The sequence below is a fragment of the Petromyzon marinus genome, chromosome 18 (assembly GCF_048934315.1).
Source record: "Petromyzon marinus isolate PM22_M1 ecotype Great Lakes invasive population chromosome 18, UKy_Petmar_22M1.pri1.0, whole genome shotgun sequence".
NCBI lineage: Eukaryota > Metazoa > Chordata > Hyperoartia > Petromyzontiformes > Petromyzontidae > Petromyzon > Petromyzon marinus.
In genome coordinates, this window is record NC_133684.1 from 1040764 (window position 1) to 1065863 (window position 25100).

General features: G+C 46.3%; 1 protein-coding gene across 5 annotated transcripts in view; it reads left to right on the plus strand.

Annotated features, from left to right (window-relative positions):
* Positions 1-22425, plus strand: part of LOC116943524 (protocadherin Fat 1-like) — a 262019-nt gene extending 239594 nt beyond the window's left edge. For 2 of the 5 annotated variants that reach the window (XM_032956428.2, XM_032956429.2), the window contains exons 25-31: positions 2356-2773; positions 3538-3646; positions 4181-4294; positions 6383-7080; positions 7960-8151; positions 18070-18105; positions 20061-22425. In XM_032956428.2, coding sequence (XP_032812319.2) covers positions 2356-2773; positions 3538-3646; positions 4181-4294; positions 6383-7080; positions 7960-8151; positions 18070-18105; positions 20061-20614 — 2121 coding nt within the window. In that variant the 3' untranslated portion in view covers positions 20615-22425. The remainder of the gene's footprint in view (positions 1-2355; positions 2774-3537; positions 3647-4180; positions 4295-6382; positions 7081-7959; positions 8152-18069; positions 18106-20060) is intronic. The other 3 variants (XM_032956430.2, XM_032956433.2, XM_032956432.2) reach the window with 3 other exon arrangements.
* Positions 22426-25100: the final 2675 nt, after the last annotated feature.

Sequence of the window (25100 nt, forward strand, 5' to 3'; positions counted from 1 at the left end):
CAGTTCTTACTCTCTAGCATTGGTCTGGCAAGAAGATGATGAAACTGAGGAATGCATCTACATTGCAAATTATAATTTCATATTCGCAAGCCACCTGAGTGTGCTCTTTTGTAATAGCAATTTCAGCACCTTGAGAGTTAACTTGGATAATTTACCGATCGCACACCGCACCAGGTATGTAGAACCCCTCAACTAGCTCCCAGATGTTTCTCACAAAGCTGCCAACATTCACATTGAGTAGTTGCATCATGAGAGCTAGAATCTGTTGCCCTTTCCTCCATCTTCAGATTGCCTGAGACCCTTCCACGTCAGGGTATATGAGTGCCCATGACTTTAGAACAAAAGCTATCGTCTATTTTTGTGGTGGCGCTCTCATACTCTTTATGACCTTGTGTATTCACCGATGCACCCATCACATAATTGAAATATGTTGTGTAACAACGTACCGCCCACACCACGGCACCGTTATGAATTGTCACAATTAGGAGTCACAATTTGATTCAAACGTCACTTATCTCAGGTCTTCTTTTTACTTTCTCGATGGCACGATGTTGACGCTTTTTTCTGTCACACTTGCAGTTTAGTTCGTTCCGTTAGCCTAAACTCACAGCGTATTATTCACATTTAATTTGCATAAATTACAGTCCCTGGTTGAAGGCCTCCCCACAGCGTGCCGTTCATGGTGGTTGTTTGGCCATACTTCACCACATTAGTCAATGTGGGTTGTTGAACAGAAGGCCCTGGACCTGATCAGATTTTCGTCACCAATGTTTGCCGTGAGCGGGAATCAAACTCAGGCAAACAGATTCACAGCGCAGTGCACCAATCACTGCACCAGCACTCCTACAGATTTTGATTTTAGAATCTCACTTGAGCGTTTTAATAAAAGGTTCGCTTTTGTCATTGTTACATTATTATCACAACAATATGTTACGTAAAAAAATAACATAGTATCCAGTGTAGCATCCACACTAGATAATTAAGGAAGGTTATCATAATCCCTGAGGCGGCAATCACTCTCACCTTCACCAACAAGACAGCTCTTCCCAGATCACTCTTGCCAATGGGACTACGCTGGTGCCCTGATTTCTTACCTGGTTCATCAATTCCACTGCACTTGACCCCTGAGGATTCGTTGGATAGGCATGTTTTCCAATGTATTAATATTTTACGATTGGACCATGTGAAGACCTGCTGAAACCCCGAAGTCCCATCATATTTTTTAATGAACTTGAGTCGCCCTTTTTCCATTTGAAACAATGAGCGAAGCTGAGTAGAGGAGAACTTGCAGATATATACAAATATATATAACGAAAGTCCCAATGGATAAGTCCACACACTGCCTTTATTTTTTATTTGCAGAGGCATAAAGATGTTTTCTTCAAATTGCTCACGCAAACTGAAATCAAAGCCATTGTGTGCTGTGGTAATGGTATGGCAATTGCAGATCTGCTCTTGATTGTTACATTTATAATTTTCCCATTGCAGTGATTCGGTATCTCTGTAGCAATCACGGGATTAGGTTGCCATCTCTCCGTCTCGAAAAGCTGATGGTGTAAGCACCACAGTGGTTCAGTGAGTGTGCGTCATATTGCAGAATTGCGAGTGGCTAAAAAGCCACATTCTTGAGCTGCAGTCCGTTCCACAGATAACATCAGTAAGGTGCATGGCCATAGCATAAAGCCAGCACAAGGCAGGGCCTCAAGCCAGCTGCATTTTAGTTTTCACTCTTTCATATGTTTCTCTGGACAACCTCTCTGCAGCCTCTTGAGCTCCCAGGTACAATGCAGACTGCTATTCTAGCCTGTCCCTAAACTTTGTATTCTCAGCCTGTGCTATTAATGGATCCATAATATAGGGGTTTTTTTTGGGTTAGATCGCGTAAATATAAATGTGTCGTTAAACGCGCCACCACCTGACACAGCCCAATAGGAAGGTTTGTCACGTAAACAGAACAAGACAATTCGTTACGAGTACAGCACACCGGTGTGTTGGAGAATAAATCCACAACATTTACAATCTGAACATTTCGCCAGTAACTAAAACGAGCATCATCAGGGGGACAGACAGATTTGTGGAGAAATCTTAAATATTAAATAGAGGGATATATGTGATGACGTCATTTATGAGCACTTCACGTGCGAAGGGGGGGGGGGGGGTTAATGAATGCATTTAAATTACAATGGGTACCCATTGCCGGTTGGATTTAACGACGCATTTATATTTACGCGATCTAACAACAAAAACGTATTATGGATGATATTGGTCGCGAAAGCCTACTACGTGTCAAACTGTTAATGGATGTCAAAGCCATTTAAGTCCCTCTTGTAACGTGGAGCCGTCTGCTTCCCACAGCTCTCCGAAGGCAGGCCGCAGTTCCGCTTTGACTGCGGAGGCGGGCCCGGCTCGGTCACCTCCATCCAGCCAGTGAGCGACGGCGGCTGGCACTCGCTGGCGCTCGCCCTGGACGACACCCAGGCAAGGCTGACGGTGAACGGCGTCGAGGCGAGCGGGCCCTTGCGATGCCCGCCGGGCTGGCGGGGCCCGCTGCCCGCCGACGCGCGGCTCTACCTGGGCGGCATCGTGCGGCGCCGTAGCGGGCGCAGCGCGCACGGCGGCGTCATGGTGAGCAGCGGCTTCCGGGGCTGCCTCGAGATGCCCGCGCTCAACGGCTTCGACCTGCCACTCAAGGCGCCCTCCTCGTCCGCCCTCGTCAAGCTGGAGGAGAGCGTGGACGTGTCCTCCTCGTGCCCGCTCGACGAGTGTGAGCCCGGTAGGCGATCGCGGGACGTCAGGGCGAGACGTGTGTGGGACGGGACGCTCTGCGTGGACTTGCGCGCGCATCTCGCTTGCGTTTCAGTCAATGCACTTTCTATTTTACGTGCCATTATCGCCCTCCATAAAGTAGGCATCGGTGTACATTACAATGGAATGGGAACGTTACAGGGGGCGTAGAGCAACAGGAATTAAAATAGGAACCCCGCTTGGCCGAGATCAGCAGCCAAGGACATGTGTTTGAACCTTCTGTTCCCATGAATGTGGTGGTGATGAGGATGCTGATAAAGAATTGGAATACAGCAATTTTGGATTCCTTTTTTGGACATACATTCGGGGATGCTGCTGTGGTGTAATGGTTAGCACACTGGACTTGCAATCCAGATGTCGCCAGTTCGATCTGGCAGTGTAGCAGTGGACACAATGAGGTAATTTTCTTAAATCCTCCAGTTTGTAACCACCCGGCAGTACGAGCGTGGAAACTGCAGCCAATCGGCAGGTCGTGTGCCGTGGGGTCAAGGGTGGGGTACTCTCACCCCTGTTAAGATGTCTGCCCAGCATGGAACAGAAGGCCAAATACCCTTGAGAGGAACCTCTCTCGTGGAGGTCTTCTGCCAGCAAGTGGAGTGAGCAAGAGATTGCAGGGCCGCACCTTAACCGCGGCAGTGCAGTGCATGTTGATGTGACGACGGGACGCACCGTCTAGGCTAAAGAGAGAGGCGTTGGTGTCGTTGTTGTTGTTGTTGCCGTTGTTGTTCCCAGGTGTGGAGTGTGATGCGTGTGCCTCCAAGCCGTGTGCCAATGGAGGGGTTTGCCAAATGTCGGGTTCTAGATACACGTGCAGCTGTCCTCGAGCGTTCACTGGCACAAGGTACACACACGCGTGCCACCTGCTGCTGCTGCTGCTTCACCTCAATCTCTCATTAATCCAGCAGTTCTTGACCTTGGAATTGGCAGCCTCAAGCTTATGTTTTACTTAAAATGTAAATAAATAAATAAATACGAATTTCTGTTTTTACAACTTCGGACCCATTTAAATATTTCTCATTTGCGGGCCCTTAAAATTAAGTGTCTTTCAAGTCGTACTTCATTGCCAATTGATTTGCAATTTTTTTTCAGTTATTTTAAAATGATTATTTTTTCCATACCGTACGATTATCTCAGATGTTTTTCAGAAACACTTAGGCAGGGCATTGCTGCCTAGGTCAAGAACCATTTCAAAATGTACACTTACTAATTTTGAAAAAAAAAACATTTGAATGCTTAATTTCAACGATGAATGTGAATGAATTAACTTTTTTCTATTGCATGTGATGGATCTATTTTGGGTGGTGGCTTTGTCTCTCTCCCGTCTCTCTCTCTGGCCCTGCTCCTGTCTCTCTCCAACTCTCGTCTGCCCTTCCAGATGCCAGGTCACTGCTCTGTGCACGTACACATTCCAGTGTGAGAATAGTGGGATGTGTAAAGACAGCCAGGAGGGGCCTCTCTGCCTCTGCCTTGATGGCTTCACTGGGGGAAGGTGTGTGCTACCCCCCCTCCCCATTTCCCTCTGTCTCGCACCGCAGCATGTCGCCTTGCTCTGACGCTCTTTCGTTCTACGTGTCGCACCTGTTGCACCTGCATGAGAGGCGCCTCTCGGAGTTTTGCTCACCGCCAGCATTTCCCGGAATCTGCACGAGCACCGCCCGTCGGTGGAATGGTGAACGTTTAGCGTCTCCGTCAGTGGCCGCATGTCTCTCTGTCACGTGCCCATTCTGAAAAGACGTTTATTTGGGAAGTTTGCCCATTGCACCAGCAGCCTTCATCCTTCAGATGGAATCAATCCTCAAGCAACAATTACCAAGGGTTCATGGCACTGCAATACCGTATCTTCAATTTGCAGGACTGTGAGAAAAAATATACAACTAACGCGCGACCTCACCATCATTTCCTGTATTCCGGTATTCAGCAAATTGCCGAGCTGCATTGTTGATCTCACTGAGGCAGCAAAGTATGCCTCGTAAAATCCACAGCCTGTTTCAATATCACAGTACGGTGGACTATGCAGAAGCTTGCACCGCAAGGACATTTGTGCTTTTGGCTCAGGAGAACTGGTCATGTTTATAATGCAACATTATCTGCTTAACCTAAAGGCTGACTGGATGGTTCATAGCTGTGGCTTGTATACAATTCAGTGTCACCTCTTGAAAGTTCCTACCTCCTTGCTTTCCCAATGCCTTCTTCTAGCAATGTCTCCCTTCACCTCTATACTCAAAATACTACGATGCCATGCCAATTCCCAGCCCCCAGCACACACCCCGATCACCAATCTCCAAAGTGTTAGGGAAATATTATCAAATTAGCCGGGGCCCTTCGCATGGGATGGATTCGTTTGGTTTTTTCCGAATATGAAATATCCCTTGGCAGCCGGTGAGAGAGGTGAGGCCCATTAGCTGCCAATGTCATTCGTCGGTAAACTTGCTGACAACCGCACAAAGTATTTCAGGCTGTAGCAATTGCTCTGTCCATCAATGCTTGTGGCACTGCCTTGTAAAAGGACCCTCAAAGCAAAAACTAAAAAGTAATTGATGCTAGTTGAGGACTCCAGAGCCGCCACCTTGTCGCTCAGTTTGAAGCCAAGTGAATGGAGTCGACTGCCTCCTGCAGGCGATGGTTTATGTTCAGGAAATAAAATAACGTCGGCCATTATTGGTGGGTGCTACAACATGAAACACAATTTTGTATTTAAGAACTCATCGTTATTCTCAAAATGTACACTTTGGCTAAGTAATAAATCAGCGTTAATTTAAATGAAAGACAACAGCATGGGATAACGGTTTATTAAATTAAGAAAATGCGTTCATGCCTGCCAAATTGAATAAATGCGTTTCATTACTTTCGCATCTTAACAATGAACTAACATGCGTCGAGGTGCCCTAACCCCCTCTATTGCATAATCACTGCACTCGACTGATTAAGATGTGATTAGCTTGAGATGTTACACACCATTCTCTCTTATTACTCATTAGCAATGAAGATCGCTTTATTTGCAAGTATTTTTGTTGATATATGATGGTTGTAACACACATTGTTAATTTTATATGTAGGCGTTTGATTCATAATTAGTTTATTTTGGGAAAGGCCTTGTAGGTATGATGAACATTTTTAACTATAACCCTCCACCACCTGCTGAAGCCAATTAAATAAAGCTGTTAAGTGTTCAGTTTATCACTTTACATATGAAATCCATTGAGGTAAAACAGCCCGGTCAGGGATAATCAAAGGAGTCTATTGACGTTTCTTTTGATAGGTTTTCAGTTGTGGGCAGCTTTAAAATTCGAGACAATGCCATTAACACACCATGAACAACTCTTGAAAATTACATCACAGGGTCTTTAGTGTTAACGTTCACATCGATAGCTTCACCTCGAGATAGTGGGATATGTGCTCCGACTCGGCAACAGTAAGCCGCCTCAGGCGGCTTCCACACCGACCACTCGGAAATCCCGTGTGGCAAGGCCGATAGTCGAGGAGCGGGCCCACGGTATATTGCTCAACGTAAGGGAGCGTTCATTTGACATCGGGGACGCGCGACATTCGATCGCCACTTCGATGATCTCCACCGCAGGTGCGAGAGCGACGTTGACGAGTGCCAGACGGTGGCGGGCGGGCCCTGCTCCGACGGCGGACGCTGCCTCAACACGTACGGCTCGTACGTCTGCAACTGCACCGACGGCTTTGGCGACCCCACCTGCACGAAGATCCCCAAGGTCGAGTCCATTGGCTCGTGGCCCCTCAGCTCGGAGGAGCTCATCGGGATCATCGTCTTCTTCGTCGCCCTCGTCATCCTCGCCGCCGTCTTCGTCGTCTTCCGCAAGAGGATCTGCTGCCGGCACTACGCCGACCGGAACATCGCGCTGGTGCAGGGCGACCCCGTGACGGCCTCCTTCGTCGGGAAGTCGTACGCCTTTCCTCCGAACGGCCGGTCGGGCGGCGGGCAGCACGGCAACCACGACCGCAAGCGCCACCACGGCAACGGCAGGCAGGGCGGCTCCTCGGCCCACGCTCCGCCCCAGGTGCCCGTGCGGCCCATGTCGTACACGCCCAGCCTGCCCGGGGAGTCGCGCGGCCCCGGGGAGGGCTCGCAGGGCGGGCACGGCGGAGAGGCCCCCGCCGCCGCCGCCGCGGCCGCCGCGGCCGCCGCGGCCGTGCACGGCTCGCGCAAGGTGGTCGCCGTGTGCAGCGTCGCGCCCAACCTTCCGCCGCCGCCGCCGCCGTCGTCCAACCCGGCGTCCGACAGCGAGTCCCTGCAGAAGGACATTGATGGTGGGTCACGTGGCGTGCACCTCGGGGAACTCAAAGTGTTGTGGAACTTAAAGTGTTCTAAAGTGAGAGGCCTCCTCTCTCCGTGAAGTTTTGTGTGAAGAGACGCGAGTGTTTTGTTTGTTACCGGCGCCTCTTTCCCGTGAGTGTACGTGCCTGGCCGTGTTTCAGATTTAGCCAGGAAGCGTCGTGATCAAGAGCCATGATCAATCCATAGCAGGGTGAAGTCATCCCACAGCCGTCGCCAATGCTCATGATACTGCAACGTGATGAAAATCTGTAATTTGCGCAGAATATCATTATATAGCTTGCATATGATCTTATGCATGCAGATGAGTACTTTATGTGTGCGCTGATTGAAAATACTGCATCCATAGTCTTGAATTGATTAATTGTGGGCCCATTTCTAACATTTCCAGGTGTAAGCTCTTCGACAGCCTTGTTTCCAAAAACACCAAATGCCATTCTCAGGAATTATCTACTTTGGGCACACCATAAGTAGCCACCCATGTACAGTATAGCTGCGAATGGCCAAAACTCACCCCCACGGTAGCTAAACTGGTATACTAAGAAGTTTCCCGCGAAAGGTCAAAACCGCGAAGGATGAACCCGCGACGTTCAAGGGTCTCCCGTACATTATCATCAGCCACAATCTGGCCACTGTTGGAAGAAGGCCTCCCAAAGCCATCATGATCTTTTGTGGTCTCGCAACGCATGCGTATTGAACTTCTTTCGCGCCGTACGTAGCCATCTGTGCCAGTCAGATGTGCGGGTGAAGGACGACAAACTAAACGCAACGAGCGCTTCTAAAAGAATGAGTTCTGAGTCTCGATGATGTAAAAGTGCACAGCTCTAGCGGCTTCCTGGCGCTCGCTGTTGCAGGCAAGCAGGGCGGCGCGGTGCCCCCACGGGCGCTGCACGAGGCGGACGGGCGCTCGTACCCGCCGCAGCGAGACCCCCGCCTGTGCCCCCGCGACGTCCCCGAGGGCGAGCCGAGCGCCTACAACCCCCGCGACAGCATGTCGGAGGTGCAGTCGCTCAGCTCCTTCCAGTCCGAGTCCTGCGATGACAACGGTGAGTCACTTTTACCCCGGCTGTGCGCCTTTTCCTTTTCCAATGCCAAGAAAAAAATACAAAATTCCGCCCGGAGGTGGCCGAGTGGCTCGGTGGTTGACACGTTCTGGGTGTGAATGCAGCCACACCTCGATTCACTCTGTCCCGTTCTGAGATGGCTGCAAGTTGCAGGGTGGATGTCCTCTTCACCGCTGAACCTCGGAACGTGCAAGGGGATCTGAGTTAATTTTTATTTCGAGAGGCGTAGTGTCGCTATTTTTAAAGACATTGTAATGTACTCACTGCAGAGAGCTGCAGCGACGAGACCGCAATCGATGGTAGCTGGCGCCAAATTGTCCCAGCTATCATCGATACGTCTTCCAACCTGAAGACGTACCGATAAAGTTATTTTACACGTACGTCATCGGAATGGGAAAAGGTTTGACCGGGTTCGCAAGTGTAGTGAGTTTATGGTCTTGGCCTGGTCACCAGTGACTACACAAGACATCCGTCATGTAAAATGCTGTTTTTCACTTAGTTTGGATGGATGCTAGCTCTGAGACTTTAAAAAAAATATTGTTTTGATTGCCATGCAAAAAGAAAAATTTCTCCTTATAAGAATGTGTGGAAAAAGTGTGTTCCCTGACGTCAGTAAAAACGGTTACTTGACATGATCTCGGTTGCGCGATTATCTTCTAGTGAAGGCCGACTTCTGACGCACCGGGGCATGCACTCTGGTCTGAGAGCATTCCCAACGGGAATTTCACGTCCTGATATGATGCCGATAGTGCAATTGCTCTAACATTCGGAAAAAAATAAAATGAACAAAAGCAATGGTTCACCCCGCTGATGTCGCATGCAGCTATGTCACAGGTCACACTGACCCATCCCATTTTCAACCATCAGTAAGAGGCGTGTCCTAAAGTCTACAAGGACCAATGTCACAAGAGCTGTTTGTGTGTTGGGTGTGGCTTCAAGGGATGCGATACACCGTGAATCCAAAACTCTTAACTGGTGTTGTTTAAGGAACACACATTAGTGGCAGTGCATAAACCACAAGATGTATTACGCGTGATTAATTTATTAACTGTTCGTTTCAACAGTATTTCTCAATCCCATGCATTCAATAAAAGAAAACGACGTTCCTTTGTCTTCTCTTTTCATATAAATTACATTTTGCAATTTACCAGACACATTTTAAAGACGTTAACATTTAATAAATTATATAGAACTGAACTGGTATGCTTTATGGGGGAAAACACATCGGATATGAGAAGGGAAATGAAGAAATGCTGGTAATTAGAGGTAGGGATTGAAAGAATGGCAGTCATACGAGGGATTGAAGTATTTGGAGGAGTGGTAGGGCAGTGGTTGGCCCACTAGGATACGAAGTTGTCGGCTTCCGTTTACCCCCAGCCACGGCTAACACCAGTGGCAAGTGAGACCTGAACCAGAGCTGGGCAGGCTCCCCTTCACCAATCCAAACTGAATTTTGATTTAAAGCTTTCGTGACTGCAGGGATTCATATTCTTGGTTCTTTCGGTAAAGTCACGTAGAAGGGAAACAATAAAATTATAAAATAATTAAAATATATTTTTCCAATCATAAAAATATATCTTTATTGTTTTACATTTTTATTATTTTATTGTTTCCCTTCTACGTGACTTTACCAAAAGAACCAAGAATATCAATCCAAACTGGTCAGCATGATGGAGTAAGGTCAAGCAAGCTCCATGACCAATACGGTGAAAATAGTTTTTCATGCAGCAGTGGATTCGACATATGCTTGTAAAGTGATTTTACAAACTCTTTGGTTATTTCGGTAAAGCCACGTAGGTATAAAATAAAATAAATCACGACGTTTTAGGCGCAACACAAGCGTTCATCATCAGGTGAGAAAGCTTTCCCACCTGATAACGGACGCTGATTTATTTTATTTTATATCTACGTGACTTTACCGAAAGAACCAAAGAGTATCAAGATTATTTTACAAAATTAATAAAAAATATGTAAATTTCCTTGCTTTTAAATCTAATATTTCCTGATTGGTAAAATTAGGCATTCTCGTGTTTGATATTGAGTTTCGCTACAATTTAATTAAACCGTTAAAACAAATGGAAGTCTAATATAAGCACATTTAAATACAACGGCGATCCATTAAGTCACAAACGTTGTGGTCAGAACGCATTGTTGTCTCGAAATTCACGGTTTATATTCTGCGACCACCTCTATCTTTGGGTGGTTCAACCCATGTTGCGATGCTGCAATTGATGGACCTGAAATAGTGCCACTTGATTATTGCAGAGATGGAAATTGCACGTATGTTGGTTTAAGCCGAAGTACAGACACGTTTCTCAGTCGAGCAGCGCTCCCCTTTATTCTTCCTTTTGGTTGATTGCGTGATTTGGCGAGTGGTCAGTTTTGAAATAGTAATGGATATAGATAGAAAGCGTATGCCACCCTGGGGAAATAAACCAGAGGTATATACTCACAAGTCTCCTAAGAGTAGAAAGCCTAAAAATAACGTGTAACTATTCTGGGTAGGAACTGAACCTGCAGTTACCTTTTAGGCAAAAAAAAAACTGTCTCTTAAAAACAGCGAATGTATCCACTGCTACCCATCAAATGGATGTTACCCTTTCCCATTCATATTTGCGATTTAAGGCAGAGTTAAATAATTGTTGAAATCCGTTTTTTGAAGCTGAACTTTTGAATGTCTAGGTGATAGAATGTAATCACAATATTATGCAAAGTGCATTTTTTTTTCATTCCCATTTGCCATGCTTAACCACAATTTGCATAAAACTCTCAACAGCTGCAATTAAAATCACAAGACAGATGAGGTCACGTCTATTTCAACCCCCTGGAATCTTACAACACCCTCGCTCATGTTAATTTGTTTTTGGCAAATGAGCACTAATTCATGTAATCGCCTTTGGCAAAACATTTGTTTTATGCGCCCACAAGTCAAGCAGACCCCAGACACCGTGCCATCAATACGTTTGCAATGCTTAGCTCATGGACACTGTAACGTCACCCAAGACATTGCATAATGCACCTTAAGTCAGCAGGATAGAAAATATGAAATTGGCTTCGATTGTTTTACTGTCAAACACTGCATATGTTATTATGGGATTCTCACAGATTTCCCAAGCAATGTGTTTGAGCAAATTGCGTTCACATTTTTTGTTGTTAAATAAAACACATTCCTGCGGAGGGAGCTGGTAGGAACGTTGGGTTGCTCGGTCAATGGCCAGGGTCAACGGCGGCACCACGTGGCGTATTCTGCAAATATGCCCGACTGTGAGGGCGGGCACAAGCTGGCGTAAGTAGGTTAAACGTTGAGTTTTATAAGGGCACCACGGGGTGACCAGCCCCTCCCCACCCAGCCCCACCCCTCCCCACCCCCCACCCAGCCCCACCCTCCCCACCCAGCCCCTCCCCACCCAGCCCCTCCCCACCCTCCCCTCTCCACCCAGCCCCACCCCTCCCATTTTATCCGGGTGTCCGGATACACGTGGACAGACATCCACAGACATACACAATTCATCCCCTGCCTCCTGTGTATTAATTCCGGTTGGGCTTCCAGTCCACTACTTTTCCTACCAGTAATGCCCACTAGGAGCGCATTTGTTATATGTCCGGATACATGTGGACAGACATCCACAGACATACACAGTTAATCCCCTGCCTCCTGTGAATTAATTCCAGTTGGGCTTCCAGTCCACTACTTTTCCTACCAGTAATTCCCACTAGGAGCGCATTTGTTATATATCCGGGTGTCCGGATACACGTGGACAGACATCCACAGACATACACAATTAATCCCCTGCCTCCTGTGAATTAATCCCGGTTGGGCTTCCCAGTCCACTACGTTTCCTACCAGTAATATACATGTGCTATATTGCCCTTATCCCAATTGCTATGGCATTTAAAAAATATATACATTTTAAATAACGTATAATTGTTCTCATCGTGCCACTTCTGGCATCAACTTAAAGCAATGTCTATTTAAAGTGGAACACGGTATATACCCAATGTGTGGAGGAGGAGGAGTTGTGGTGCAGTGGTAGGCGCCCTGCGCTATGAAGCCGGCGACCTGTTTGATTTCCGGCCGCAGTTAACATCAGTGGCGAGTGAAATCTGAGCAGGGCCTGGCCCACCTCTTTGAAGACCGACCCACGCTAACCAGCATGGTAACTAACACGTGGTAAAACAACCCCTACGACTGACAAAACACGGGGATGCCATCCTCTAGCAGTGAGTTGGCTAATGGCTGCAAGTTTGTTTTTTGTTATTATTACTCCTTCCAGGACTGTACATTTGGAAGTATATTTCAGTACGTGCAATGTCTGGTTGACGAATCAGTGAATTGTGTGTTATAATACACAGTGAAATTTGCTAAACTATGGCTTGCAGCTAATCAGAAACGTGACCTCGGCCTCACGTTCTCTGTCGTGACTAACACCTCAAAGCTGCCCTTTCAGGTTACATTTAAAACACAATCAAATATAATTTCAAGAAGTGGGTACCGTTTATTTCTTACCGCATAGAAGCTTTTTAAATGTTCGGGAACCTGTCTTGCCAATCCTGACCTCCAGGATACTGGATACTTGTTTTAGAAGGGAAACAATAAAATAATATATTTTTATTATTTTATTGTTTCCCTTCTACGTGACTTTACCGAAAGAACCAAGAATATGAATCTCAACACCTGTTTTGTTCCCAGAAAAAATGGGGAAACGTATTCTCATCATTAATTCTCATTATATCAGAGGTGATGGTATTACCACTGTTATTGCCACACAGTGATTATTTTTTTTATACAATTGCAGCATTAATACAAATCTTTGCAGCACTTTCTCATGAAGTACCACCTCAAATTAGGGGCCCGCTGCTGGGCTGATGTTACTCCAAGTACTTGTAAATTTGTGTTTACAGTTGTCCTGATGCTTATAAGAGGATTACATTCTCCCTGTGATTTTTAAGGATGGAAGCTGATGACGTTTTGGGGGGACCATCAATGCACTTTGTGTCTGAGCACGGTCCTAGCCTTGAAGGCCCATCAAGTAAAGCTCTCACTCAAATCTTGGATTCCTATTATGTTGGTTATATGCAATCATGTTGTACCTCTGCTGAATCATAATAAGACTTTTCCTTTGTGTCCGTACGTCATTGTGAGCATCTTTAGTGATTTATTCTCCACAAGCGCGGTGTAGCTTACTCAATTTGTGAATTACGGTAATTGAAGCTTTTTTTGTCATTAAAATGTCTACTTTTGTGGCGTAACATTTTATCAAATTACGCTTTTTGCTGTTCAAATTCCAATCTCCGTATTTCTTATGAATTATATTTATCTTTTGTTCTTTTGTGCTATATGTTTCATATTCAACCAATGAAAACCAATTTTGTGTGCAGTCATGGATAATTTTATTCGCCTATTTAAGCTCAAAAGGAAATTATTCAGCGTGCATTGAAAGTGCTCGTGATGAGTTTGTAAGTGCGTTTATCCCTCGCCTGTCCTTATTTATAATCTGGTTTCCCCCGGGAAAAGCTGTGGCTAAAATTGCCACAAGGGCGGTATCTGAAAACGCTCGCCTTTGTGACTTTTGTCAGTATTTTTTGTAACCTAATTCAATACAAATATTAACCTTTCTCAATTGCTAAAGGTTTCCCCATTCTCAAGAGATAGTTCTAATAATGCATAATTTTCCAAAAGCTTTCTTTATATAATTGGAACATTTCGCGTTGGCAGTGCCGAATAGCAGTGTACCATTGCACAACGTGCCCAGGTGGCTGGCCTCAGCACGGCCGACTGCCGATGGCCCACCATGGCCCTCTATTGCGGAGTCACGGACGGACCGCTGCCAGGGACCGGCTGGGGTGGAGAACCCCTCACGACCCTTTGTCAGTCAATTGCAATCTCGATAGTTCACAGTGGTCGCACGTTTTTGTTTTATATTGCACATCGGACGACACGTTGTATCAACTGTATTTCAGGAAATCCAGGGACAGGGTCCATTGTGAGAGGGTAGAGATAGTGGCGCCGTGGTTTGCGCACTGCACTTTGAATTTGGATCCAGAGTTCGATTCCCAGCCACGGCTAACATCGGTGCCATGCGTTATCTGAACCAGCTCTGGGCCCCATCCCCTTTCATCAAGCAGCACCGGTCCAGTGCGGTGCATTCTGGTCAAACAAAAGGCATGGGGAGGCCTTCATCCAGCAGCGGATTGAAACATTGGCTGTAAATTAAGTACTGTCATTGCAAGTTTAGATATACTGTGAAGCATTGTAGATAATTGCTTCTGCATACTTTAAACAAGCATACAAATGTAATGGAATACTGAGGACATTTGTCACCAACACGTTGGTACCGTTAGTCTCAAGATTAACGCATCTTTGTGTATTAATCGTACAATGCATGTTGCACCGTGTGTAGCTAACTGTGCAAATGGGCGGTGGGGTCACTTCACTGTTAAGTAAATTATATTTAGATTAAAATAAGTTTTTCATTATGTGCATGCATTTAATGCATCTCTCAAAGATGTACTGAATGCTCACTGTAATCCTACGTGCATGCAAATGCACTTTGGGAAGCGCTAGCCGCAACACACTCACTGATTGCATTCGCGTTCTTTTTAATGGACCTCACAGTCAACTCGATTAAAGTGATGTGTTTCAACGAGTCGACTGTAATTACGCATCAAGTCAACTTGCACAACAGCGAGTTCAGGGCACGATTACTGTGAGACGGAGGGCAAAGCGGGCAGCCGAGGGGACGTGCCGAATCTTCGCAGACGGTTTCAAACGTAACAACATTCCGCGCGCACCTCCCCAGTGGCCTGGTGCTATGTACACACACTCTCGAATAGTGGAGTCTCTTGGGTCACGAAGAGGGAATCGGTATGCATTTAGTAACTCGCGAATATGCAAAACTCGCGAATCCGGACCTCGCGCATGGTTTGTGTTCAAATGCGGTTGAGGGTTTGTGGCCCAGAGGCTTTTCATAAGATCAAAGCCCGGGGATCTTCTACGTCGGGACTCTTTGGTGAGGCGTTTGTTCGGCACTCATTGTGAATTCGATTTTCCAAGCATCATCATCATGAAGGGTTGAAGTTCCATTGTTGAAGGTTAAGTGCCTGGGTCCAAAAGGGCTTGCGTGACTTCATTATTACTATTTACTATCACTACTCTTTTTATTTTACCAGGTAAGGCCCAACTGAGCTATGTAAGCTCTTTTTCAGAAGCTACCTGGCCACAAATGATAGCTCAACAAAGCGGCTTATCATGGTGAAATTTATAGCAGACAAATACTCTAAACGCATGATGTTGATTTTAAATGTGGAGGGAATATCCAGAGGACCCAGAGAAAACCCTCGCAACCACATGAAGAGCGACACGCAAACTCCAAATATACAGACGCAGGCGTCAGGGTCGGGATCGAACCCACGACCTCCTGTACACCAGGCGAGGTAGTTCACATCTCACTACCGTGGCAAGATGTTATTATATTGTAGATAACGATATATTATATATAACATATTTCTTTCAACACCGGTGGCCTGGACCACCCTTGCCTGTACGTGAACCGTGTGAGGAGAGGCGAAGCTCACGTTCGTGTGCACTGCTAGGCCATCGATGTGTTCCGTGTGGTAGCAAGTGAAGGAACAAGTGGCGTTAGAGCGAACCACAAGGCTGTGTTGGTACCTCTCTCCCTGGGGATACACTGAAAATGTACGCAATGTTCTAAACCAATGTTAATAAAGTATATAACTATAATAACAAACATACTTACAAAATATTAATATTGTCTACATTTATGCGTTTGATCCGTTTATTTATGTTTTTAAATGGTTATGACCAAGCATCAAATGACATTTTATACCAGTTGCATTTTCTGTAAATATTTGTTCCAGAAAAGAAAAACTTTCAATATTTATTTTTCCCTTCGGGTTTATTTTCAGGATTTATGGAATATTTTATCATTTAAAAAACAATCAAGAATGATTAGACCTTAATGCACTACATTCATATACACATGTTTACATTATAAGTGTGCACCGGACACATTTTATGCGCGAGAACATTTTGGCAATGACCATTTTGGTGACTTGAAAGATTCCATTCAAACACGGGAGACGTAGCGGGGGAGAACTCCAAGTCGACAGAGTGAAATAGATACGTGCAGCCCGTTTAGTGAATGTCTCTCCCCACTGCTCGCTGGCCCTGAGAGACGACTTGAGCACACTTCGCCTCGCCCGTCGGTGCGTGTTGGTGAAGGCAGGAATGTCGTAACCCATATTTAAACATGTATACTTTTAAGCGGTGTAACTAGGTACACTGCAGTCGATCGGCAGGTTGTGTGCAGTGGGGTAAACGGTGTGGGGTCTTCCTCTTCTTCCAGTACATTTAGCACAGTGTGAAAGAGAAGACAACGGAGCCGGTGCAGGGCCTCTCTTGAGATGCCACTAGTTTAAACCCTTCTGCCAGCAGTGGCCTGAGCAAGAAAGTGCTCGGGCTGCACCTTTACCAATGATGATGCCCCAAACCATGAATTGTGTACATTTGTTTCTGCTGCACCTCTGTAAATGCCAGGGAAAACATGTATTATTATACAGTTTTTTCCCTCGTAATTTCATCCCGTGTTACATAACACTGAAGCAATATGGTTATCACCACTGGCAAAATGAGACTATAATAATAAAAAAACATGCATATGTCATATAAGCTTTATTTTGAATATAATCTTTTATGAAATATCACATTGTGGCTTTGCATACACTCCAGCTGTAGCCTGAGACTAAATTATTTGAAAATGTGTCAAATCTTTCTGGTTATGTATCTATATTGAACTTTTTTCGCACCATACGTAGCCAACCATGCTATTCAGAGCCTCTCAGAGGCGAAGACGGGAGGAGTCAAGATTAGCACTCGGATAGGTGACCCGCAGGTCCTGCAAGTTGTTTTAGATGTGAGGCTAGCAGGTGGTCAGGAGATAGCAGTGCTGAGTGTCTCCCCCTCATATGCTTGTGTGGTTTTGAGTTGCTCGGCTTTCTTCCCACATGAAGCCAAAACGTACATTCATGGGATTGGTGAAACATCCCAACGCATGACCCTCCTAAAAGAGAATCTTGATACTCAGTGGAGCTTTCCTGGAACAATCAATGAAACTTAAACGAAACTAAATATTTTTATTTTACCAGGTAAGGCCAACTGAGCTCTATAGCTCTTTTTCAGAAACGACCTGGCCACAAATGACAGCCCAATGAAGTGGCTTATCATGTGTAAATGTACAGCAATCAAATACTCTAAACACGTTTCTAAATGTGGATGGAAAAACCAGAGGACCCGGAGAAAAATCGATTTGACGACGGGGAGAGAGACACGCAAACTCGAAAAAGACAGGCATCGTCAGGGTCGGGATCAAACCCACGACCTCCTGTATACCAGGCGAGGTAGTTAACATCTCGCCACTGCAGCGCAAATAAATATAATTGACATTGTTGTACACTGTAGTTCCAGACCTATAAGCCATGAAGCTTGACATGAAATGGTCCGATCGTGGGATGATTTAAGTGAAAACTCACGGCGATTTCCTTTTCAAAACGAGCACCCTGTTTACAGGCCTGAGCCAGTGGTGAAAATGTAGTTGGTTTTCACCACAAAGTGGTACCTATTTTATTTTACCTGGAGGAACGATGGGCCGAGTGAATCCACAACCAGCATTTCAATTCTCAATATTTCCGATTGCGAGCCGCTCAGTGCCGCTGAGCCACGTGGCGGGGTACCATGGCATGACAGCCGTTGTCATGTTGACACAGGCAGCGGTGTCACCCGACGCTGCTGTTTGTATAATGACAGTAGTAGTTTGCTGCCTTTTGTTGAAAATGTTCCCTCCTGTTTACGACAATGTGTTATTTGTTTCCTTCCCATTTCAGCATCCATAGTGGAACCGGCAAGGGGTGTCCACCGAGGTGACCGTGTGTGCATGAGAGCGGTGGCTGGCATGTGGGCACGCTGGCTGGCATGTGGGCACGCTGGCGTGCGCGTGCGTTTGGCTTTGTTGACCAATGTGCCCGTCTCCTCCACGTGTGTTTGCACATACTCTCGCTCCTCTTCTCTCTGTCTGCATGGACTGTTCTGCGGTTTGTGAGCATGGCAGTGTATTCTGACCACTAATAAAAAATTAAGGTACTGAATTCTAAGGCATGTGGCTACTTTCAAGTAAAACACAATGTTTCTTTGCTTCTTGGTTCTTGTATTAATTTGCTCATTTATTCATTTCAGTCAATGTCTTTACATGTTTTCACAACCAATGTTACTATTCGTAAATCGTTTCTGTTGGGTTTGGTCGCGCAGTGTATAATGTCGAGTTTTGATCGTAACCTTCCACCAGCTGACAGAGCCAATCACGTCAGGTTGTCACGTGACCAAATGTGACATTTGGTTTTACATCGAGCCGAGTTTTATCCCCCCCCCCTCCCCCCATTGGATTTATCTCCTGTAAAAAATATTAAACATGTTAAAATACATCGCTGACATTTTAGAATCATTAACTCAGCAACTTTTGCAGTACATGGAGAATATACACAAACATGGCGTAGGAATCCACTTTAACTTTGTTTTTACTATCGCGCTTAAATGTTGTGTTGCTGATGCTGCTATTGTGCTTGGATGGGTTGCTTGCTTATTTGTGCGATGGTAAACGGGACATTGCATGTTTTTTTTGTGGCCAGTGTTGTCTTGGCTGTTGTAAAAGCCCTGCAGGGAAAGTGGTTGCACGGTAAACCAATGTGTGCATTTTGTCCAGTGCTGGTTCTGCTGCCGTTAAAAAAAAGTCGCTATTGCAGCCTTTTCTGGTTATGTTTAAAGAGATTTGTATGGCATTGGCATAGCGTTACCGCCAAAGTCATATAAATGTCAAACGTTATTAAATGTTTATTGTTCTGAACCTTTCACTGTTGTTATGCCATTTGGAAGACTTGCCCAAATATTGACACTCATATATTTCTTCAGTACAAGTTCGATCTAGATAACATACATTTTACTTCAGACTCTCTTCAACATAAATGAACGATGAGGATAATTGTTTTCACTGGTCAAAATAACTTGCATATAGGTATGTTCAATTAGTGCAGCAATAATGATAAGTAGCCTTGAAATTGAGGCTTTAAATTTGATTAAATATAGAAAATACATTGCTTGATTATCATCTTACATCCCAATAAAATAGATATATGTTTTAATTATCTTGAAATGTCAGAGTGTATGTCATAAGGGATGGCACTAAATCAGTGTAAAGAGCTGATACCCTTTATGTTATCTTTTAACTTTCACTTCTCCATTACCAGAAGTAAGATGATTATGAGTATAAATCGATTAAATTAGGAGACTCATATTACTTCCATTGCCCTGTATTATGAGATTTTAAGGGCAACTAACAAAGACAGACAGCTGTGGTCGACAAATTATCACATAAACGTTCAACCAATAGATTTGGCTGACATTACAATTAATTTGTTTTACGGAGTTTATAGTTTAACACCAAGTATAATAATTATCTTTCCATTATTTATTAAAACATTTTTAGAATCCTCCCAGGATTATTAATACCCGTGTTGGTTTTAACAGTTCAGCGGTTAATCTCTTCAAGTGACAATATCTGTTTCAGTTCACAGTTGTATTATTATTTAATGTAATTGTGAGAATTGTACAGTCAGATATTTTACACGGCTGTGAGAACGGTTAGAAATCCTGTGATGCACACATTCAGGGTTTCAGGAACACAAACGCATGATGCCACGGGTGAAGTGTTGAGGGCGAACACGGCCACCGCTCGATCCATCAAAATAAAACACGTGCCCGCTTTGAACGCTCGCCCATCAACGTCTCCCCTAACGGCAGCAACGAATCGATTGTTTCCCCGCAGGACTGACGTGGGACACTTCCGACTGGATGCCGCACAACCAGCTGCCGGACATCGACGAGTCGGGGGAGGCGCCTTGCCCGGAGTACGCCGACCCCGCGGAGATCGAGGGCGACTACTACCTGGGCGGATACGACATCGACAGCGAGCTGCCGCTCCCCGAAGACGCCTACGACGAGCGCTTCGACCCGCTGCTGCCGCTCTGCGCCGTGCCGTCCGCGGGCGGCGTCGACGCGCCGCCCGGCGGCCCCGCGGCCGCCCGGCACCGCCGCAACTTCCACCCGAGCCAATACCTGCCGCAGCACGAGATGCCGTCGCGCCGCTCCGCGGGAGACTACGGGGCGATGTTCACGCGCTACGACGGCGAGTACGACCTGGAGACGGGGGGCTCGCCGCCGCCGCCGTCGCGCGCCCGCCGCAGGCTCGACGCGTCGGCCGGCCGCGAGCTCGCGGCCGACGCAGAGCTGGACGGGGACGACGTCGACGGCGGAGGCCCGGGTGACGCGGCGGACGTGAAAATGCCCGGCGTCGTCATGAGGCACCACACCCAGGTCTAGGACGTTTGTCCGGCTGGCTGATGCCGCCGCCACCCCCGGCCCCAACGCCGCGATTGTCCGTTTTGAGTTGAGGAAGAAGCGTTACGGCGAACCGACGCGACGTGAAAGCCGAACGCGTAAGCGTAGGAATGAAAAGAAGAGGAGCACGGCGGGCTCTAAACTTGATCAGCGGCAGCTCGGACACGTTACCGTTGTCCACCAAGCCCCGTGTGTGGATGTTGATAGTGAATAGCGCCGTAATTTCGTCACAGCGTTGCTCTAGGCATTGGAAGATTTAAACAAAGTTTAAGCACAGAGCACGATACATGGGACAGAATCGCAAAAAAAACTGTGGAAATGCCCGGCACCCAAGCACAATTATAATAACCAAACACTGTGCCTATGTGTTAGTAGAAAGCACCTTGACCACATTTTACTCTGAAGATGCCTGCCCAAGCCCCAACATGTATTCCTGCCACAACTGACTTTGCTTTGACATATTCTTAACAAGACCAATTATAAAAGTAACATGAAAGCACACGGCTATGAAAGACTAATTACGTGAAGATGTGAAGAGGACTTTTTTTACCATGTTATGAATCAATGTAAGAAAGAAAAGCTCAGCTTTTGACATTTTTTTAATTTCCATTTCACATCCATTGAAGGTCATATATTTGTGTAACTGTTGGACAATACTGCCTTTAATTAGCTCAAAGCAGTCGGGTGTGTGTGTGTGTGTTTATCATTCGCTGTCACATTTCAAATTTCACACCATTTTTTCCACATGTATTTTTACGGAATAAATGTCGTAGGTTTTCTCACGCGTGCTTTTTGAGTTTCTGTGTAAAAACCTGTTTCCACGTGGATTTAAAAATGTTGTATTTGTAAGCAATTTTTGGTAACAGGTTTATAAAAAAATGATTTTTTTTTATAAAAATGGGAAAATGCAGTGCTATGAAAAGCAATAGCATTCACTGCACTAATGAAACAGTGTGGTTGTTTTTGTAACGTGTTGATTTAAATGTTGCAGATATAAATAAGTGAGGAAAAAAACAAATACTTGAAGTAGCTTTGGTGCTCACCAAAGTAGGCCTTTTTTGTTTATATCACAGGCAAAGTCTGCACTGTCTAATACAAGTACAAAATAACCACTGCTGCTGCTCCCACTGCTGCTGCTGAGAGCAATGGTACATGGCCTGTAATCTGGGCTGATGGCAGGTCGGGGTTGATGAATTGCTTGATGATGGGAACACAATCTTTGCTAAAGTTGTATGTGCCAATTCGTCAGTTCGCAAGCGTTGTGTGATGAATACATCTGAGACGAAGCGGGCACAGAACCTTATCGGGACCGTTTAGACCGAAGGGTGTTAAAATACAATAATTTGACGGCTAAATGTAATCAGATATTTACAACAGAGCACAATCCTCGAGTTGTCATAAGTGGGGCAAGGTATGATTGCGTTTAAGGCTGCCTCAGTGGTATGATTTAAATTGCCGTGTGCACTGTTACTATTTAATTTAAAAGTGGGAATAGAGAGTAAATATTTACATGCCTGCAGATAAATCATGGCCTTGTTTAACTGCTTACACCTGCAGGGTCAACTCTGGGTAGGTATTTGCCATTTATCAAGTGAGTATTCTAACCCTGTCTGTTTTGGAGGCTGGTTACAAGGTGTGGTTTAGTTCTTCCTTGCAGCAGATTGATGTGTTGCCATTTGCCAGTATAACTGAAATAACGCGTTTGCTTTGTGGTGTATTGGGACTTGGGAAACTGCCATTTGCTTTGTCCTGTTCAAAGTTATATTAGAATAAAACTATACATTGTGAAATAACCTGTGCACACAATTCATTCAACTGCATACCGTACTCAATATATTAATGGGGCCTAATTAATATTGTGAGAGGTAATGTCTGTTCGTACCACCGTAATGATCACCCGCAGCGGTATTACTCTTGAGAGTGGCATTGATTTTGAAATAAGAAGTTTAGCACAACTATGCTATACGTGTGGGCATTGCCTCACAGAAGTGTGAATTCACGTCGAAATCGAGTTCGTTTCGGTCTTATCTTCAAAACAGTTTAATAGACAAATAATAGTAACTGTGGATATATAATAGGGTTGCATATTACGCGTTTAACTGTACCCCATGATGTGGTTATGTTGGTATTTCAAATCCAATTCTCCACGGGTCCTGTTAATGTTTTTGCAGATCCAGATCAACTGGGGCCCGATATAGTGTCATTATGAAGAACGTATTATGCAAAACGTCATATACTTGACACAGAGTTGCGTTTGCTGCTTAATTCTTATGAGTTAAGTAATACAAACTAAATGTGTGTATGGCCTGGCAGCACGCATGCAGAGGCTTTGCTGTTGGTGGTGTTCTCTGGTTTCCACGAGCCGTGCTCAGGAGACACCCTCCAAACAGACACCCCCCCCCCTCTCCACAGACAGATAACAAGACAACAACCGCCATTCGCCACTAAGTAGCGGTGACGTCACCATGACGTTTGTGCCAGGCCATGTGAACCTTGAGGCCACGTGAAGTGTCGAACGCCCGCTGGCAGGAGGTCACGGGGCAGACCCAGGTGCCACGGGTCGACTGAGATGACTGGCTGATGCACCACATGTGCCCCCTATTGTGCCAACTTGCTGTGCTTAGCCACCCGGCGCTCCGCTCGTTGTTGTGAGCGTTGCTCCTCCGCCCTCCGTTGTTGTTGGAGGGCGACTGCCTCCAACTGCTCAGTAGCGTCCTTCGCGAGCCTCCTCCACAGAGGCCGATCTTGACACCGCTGGTACCAACCATCGGCAAGTCCACTCAGCTCCACGTCCTCCTGTACCACATCACTCCATCTCTTCTCTAGCCCATGCCACGCCCGTTTAGCCCTCTCGATCCGGCCGAACAAAAGCTGTTTAGGCATGCAGTGGCTGGGCATGCGGGCTACATGACCCAGCCAACGCAGCCTTGCCTGCCGGAGGAGCTCACCGATGGGACTTTGCCCAGATCTTTCAAGGATTTGTGAGCTCACACAATCCAGGATGGATCGAAGGCAGGCCAGCCTAAATATTTCTAACCGGCGGAGATGCTCCATTTGGGGGGTCCACGTTTCGCAAGCGTAGAGAAGGGAGGGAATGACCGTGGCTGAGAAGACCTGAAGCTTCGTGCGGAGCGACAGACCAGGTAGCTTCCACACAGCGTTACGCTAGGTCTTGTTGGAATTCCCTACACCTCTGCTGCAGTAGACGGACAGAAAATATGGCATCTGTGCAGGACCGCCCTTTCCTGAAACCGCATTCGGGCTCCGCAAGCCTCTCCTGAGCGTGCCTGGCAAGGTGATGTTGAATAATCGTTCCCAGGACCTTTCCCAGCACACTGAGGAGTGAGATGTCCCTGTAGTTGTTACAGTCTGTGCGGCCCCCCTTCTTAAAGAGGGGGACCACTAGGGCATCCTTCCAATCCTGTGGAACCCGTCCAGTGGTCCAGACTGTTGTTATGATGTCATGTAGGGCAGTCTGTGCACAAACGCCACCCTCCCTCAGCATTTCGCTTGGGAGATCATCTCTGCCCGGTGCCTTTCCTGGTCTCAGGCTCTGGATCGCCTTCAGTACTTCCTCAACAGATGGCACCTCAGCCAGCCACTCACAGGGGGTGACTTCTTCCAATATTTGAGGCACCGCAGCCTCAGCAGGGTCATCCCCACTTTGTCCCATGATGTTTTCCTGGCTGAGGGATTTCCCCTCCCCCAGGACCTGACAAAAATCCTCAGCAAATCTGCAAACCTGTTCCTGAGGGTCGGAGATTGGATCACAGTTCTTTCCCTTAATGATGGTAATAGGTGTGGTGCTGTAGGTTACTTTTTTGATGGAGTTAAATAGGGATTTGTGATCACGGGCCATTGAGGCAGACTCCATCTCCTCAGCAACCCGCGACCACCACCCATCCTTGCAGCGCCTCATGGCTCTCCGACCCTCCGAGTGAAGGCTGTGGTAAGCCTCCTCATTCCCTAGTCGTGGGATGCTGTAGCCGTAAGAGTGGGCCTGTCGCTTTTTCTCAACCATCCTGAACACCTCCTCTGTCAGCCAGGGTCTCTGCGGAGGTCTGGACCGCGTACCCAAAGCAGCCATTGCAGCTGCATGAGTCACAGTCCTAAACCTCGCCTATTTACCATCGACATCAGGAGGAGTGGGGCACGATGCCAACCCCAGCTGCAAGCGATGATGAAATTCTCGCTTGCAACTTCCATCAGCTAGCTGAGACCAGGCCACCTTAAGTTAGAATGGGGTCCTGGGTGTACACCCACCACCGGAGTGGAAGAATGGCAGGCGCATCTTACAGATGACAAGTCGATGGTCAGAGGGCAGATCAGCTCCACGGTAGGTCCTGATGTCAAGGACATGGGCTCGCATCCGCTGATCCATCACTATGTAGTCCAGAAGATGTTCTTGCTTGGACCCGGCATGCATCCATGATGTTGTGTGGATGCGCCGATGCTGGAACAACGTGTT